Source organism: Physeter macrocephalus, unplaced genomic scaffold (assembly GCF_002837175.3).
Source record: "Physeter macrocephalus isolate SW-GA unplaced genomic scaffold, ASM283717v5 random_1186, whole genome shotgun sequence".
In the NCBI taxonomy this organism is placed as follows: domain Eukaryota; kingdom Metazoa; phylum Chordata; class Mammalia; order Artiodactyla; family Physeteridae; genus Physeter; species Physeter macrocephalus.
This window is the reverse complement of record NW_021146991.1, coordinates 22,029-25,000: the sequence shown is the minus strand read 5'-3', so window position 1 is coordinate 25,000 and position 2,972 is coordinate 22,029. Positions and strand designations below refer to the sequence as shown.

General features: G+C 50.5%; 1 protein-coding gene across 4 annotated transcripts in view; it reads left to right on the top strand.

The window, feature by feature from the left end:
* The first annotated feature begins 1,417 nt into the window (after nucleotides 1–1,417).
* LOC102990235 (ubiquitin carboxyl-terminal hydrolase 20) overlaps nucleotides 1,418–2,972 on the top strand; it is a 20,987-nt gene continuing 19,432 nt past the window's right edge. For 3 of the 4 annotated variants that reach the window (XR_008616906.1, XM_055083623.1, XM_028487268.2), the window contains exon 1: nucleotides 1,418–1,825. Coding sequence is in view for 2 of the 4 variants with exons in the window: in XM_055083623.1 (XP_054939598.1) it covers nucleotides 1,548–1,825 (278 nt within the window). In the remaining 2 variants the exon portion in view is untranslated. The remainder of the gene's footprint in view (nucleotides 1,826–2,972) is intronic. The other variant, XM_055083624.1, reaches the window with a different exon arrangement.

The window sequence follows — 2,972 nt, the reverse complement described above, 5'->3', positions numbered from 1 at the left end:
CCGCTGCCCCTGCTCGGTGCTGACGGTGGGCTGGCTGGGCGGAGGGCTCCGTGGGTTCCGTACTCCGCAGTAACCAGACCTGCTGGGAGTGGGAGCACGTCGGCGGACTCGGCAGGTTTCCGGGCCGGGTCCTGGGGACTCAGAACCATCCTCTACGGGTTCCTGCCGGTCGAGATGCTCACCTTCCCCTTCCTCTGTGTGCGCTGCTCTCCCAGGCCTCACGGGCATGAAGAACCTCGGCAACTCCTGCTACATGAACGCGGCCCTGCAGGCCCTGTCCAACTGGTAGGTTGTGCCTCATCTGGGGGTTGGGGCCCCCAAGCGGGGTTCTGTGTGTTGCCCACAGAAGCCTGCGTATGGGTGCACATCAGATGCCCCCGACCACACATGCCCTCTGACCCAGCAGTCCCTCCTGTTGGAGTTTATCCTAAGGAGGCACCTGAGATGTTGAGAAAGCTGTCTGTGCAGTGAGGCTCATTGTTCTGCCGCTTACTGGAAACAACGTAAAGGTCGATAAAATCATAAATTTATTGTAGGGCAGCCCTACGGTGAGTTCAGGAAAAAATGGTGCAGGACAATATTTATTAAAAAGAGGAGGAGTTCAGAATATGATAAGTAGGAAAAAGGAGGTTATAAACCTTGGTTTGGTGCAATCCCATTTTGGAGGGAAAACATTATTTTCTGTCTAGGATAGGGTGTCCACTCCCTGAGGCCGGGACAGCTCCTATTCCTGGCACTCAGGGTCTCCCGCCTAGTAGGGGTTCAATGTGTGTGTGTGTGTGTGTGTGTGTGTGTGTGTGTGTGAGCGTGTGAGAGAGAAGGAGGGAGGGATGGGGGATACGTATACATAGAAAAGTCTAGAAGGATATGCCTCCAGATCTACAGAGTAGCTATCCTCACGTAGTAGGATTAAGGTCGAGTATTGTTTGCTTAGTATTTTTAAATTTTTCTACAGTAAATGAGTATTTCTTATGTAATAAGATAACAAAAACCAAGAAAAGGGGAGTGGGGGAGATGCTTTTGGGCTCAGGAAGGTTTCCAAGAAGGGGCTGACGGAAGGACAGGCAGTGGTTCCTCTCGTTCACACAACAGTCTTTAAAGAAAGACCCTATTTCCAAACACAATCATATTCTAAGGTACGGGGCGGGGGGGGGTGGGACTTCAGTGTATGAATTTTTATTTGTTTTTAAATTTTTATTTATTTATTTATTTTTGGCTGCTTTTGGGTCTTCGTTGCTGCATGCGGGCTTTCTCTAGTCGCGGTGAGCGGGCGCTACGCTTGGTTGTGGTGCACGGGCTTCTCATTGCGGTGGCCTCTCGTTACGGAGCACGGGCTCTAGGCACGCAGGCTTCAGGAGTTGTGGCACGCGGGCTCTAGAGCGCAGGCTCGGTAGTTGAGGAGCACGGGCTTAGTTGCTCCGCGGCATGTGGGATCTTCCTGCACCAGGGCTCAAACCCATGTCCCCTGCGTCGGCAGGCGGATTCTCAACGACTGTGCCACCAGGGAAGCCCTCAGTGTATGAATTTGGGGGGATACAATTCAACCCATGGCAGGTGGTGTCCTTCAATGCCTTCTGCAGGCATTTCTGGCTCCAGGGGGCCACAGTACATCCCACATAAGACGCTTTTACTTCTCCATCCGGCTCTTTGTAAACAAGGCAACGCTCCCCTTCTTTTCTCTTCTGACCTGGCTCCCTGCCCCGTCCCCCAGCCCCCCACTGACCCAGTTCTTCTTGGAGTGTGGAGGCCTGGTGCGCACAGACAAGAAGCCAGCCCTGTGCAAAAGTTACCAGAAGCTGGTCTCTGAGGTCTGGCACAGGAAACGGTGAGTTGACCGAGTCCCTAACCTGGGACAGGGGTGTGGGGATGGGTTTTCTGTCGGCCCGTTGATAGAGCACTTCCTGTGCCTTCAGCCTCTCACCGTCACTTGCTGTGTTTTACCCTGTGCAATGCTTACATCAGCCCTTCGAGCCGTAGGTCATAGCCAACCCTGTTTCACAAATTGGGGAACTGAGGTTCAGAAGATTTAAGGATCTCGCTCAAGACAGCACGTCTTGTGAAAGGTGGAGCTAGAATTTGAGCCTGGTGTTGATTGAAGATGGCAGCGTTTTGCAGCATGTGTGCTGAGGTCCAGAGTTGTGTGGTGACCACTCCTAGGTCTCAGCCACATCTGTGCACGTAGGAAAGGATTTCAGAAGTGGCTGGCACTGACATTCAGGGGCTTTAGCTCAGTGAAAAAGGACTTTAAAGACCAGAAGCCTGGGTTAGATCTGTTTCTCCAGGAAAAGTTAAAATTGGGACTGATTTAAAGTGAGTGCTGGGAATTCCCTGGCAGTCCAGTGGTTAGGACTTTCACTGCTGTGATCCGGGTTCGATCCCTGGTCGGGGAACTAAGATCCTGCAAGCTGCGTGGTGCGGCCAGACAAACCCAAAACAAAACAAAGCAACAACAACAACAAAAAAACTGTGAGTGCATAGAAACGTATTAAGTGTAAAAGCAGAGTATTAAACAATATGCTGCAATATAATTCCAATTTTAAGAAGCCACTTTTAAGGGTTTACCTGCAGGTAATTTTGTATATGCGTCTGTATTTTCGTGGAAAAATCTGGAAATCTTAATGGTAGTTATCTCTGGGCGGTGCTGTTAGTGTTGATGATTCTTTGTTGTGCTTTTCTGAAATTTTCTGTTTTTCAATCATGAACGTGTATTTTTTTTCAAAGCAGCTGTCATTTTTATTTATTTTTATTTATTTATTTAGCCACGCCACGCCGTGTGCGGGATCTTAGTTCCCCGACCAGGGTTTAGACCCGTGCGCCCTGCAGTGGAAGCGCGCAGTCTTAACTACTGGACCGCCAGGGAAGTCCCCATGTATTACTTTTTTTTTTTTTTTTTTTTTTTTTTTTGCGGTACGCGGGCCTCTCACTGTCGTGCCCTCTCCCGTTGCGGGGCGCAGGCTCCGGGCGCGCAGGCC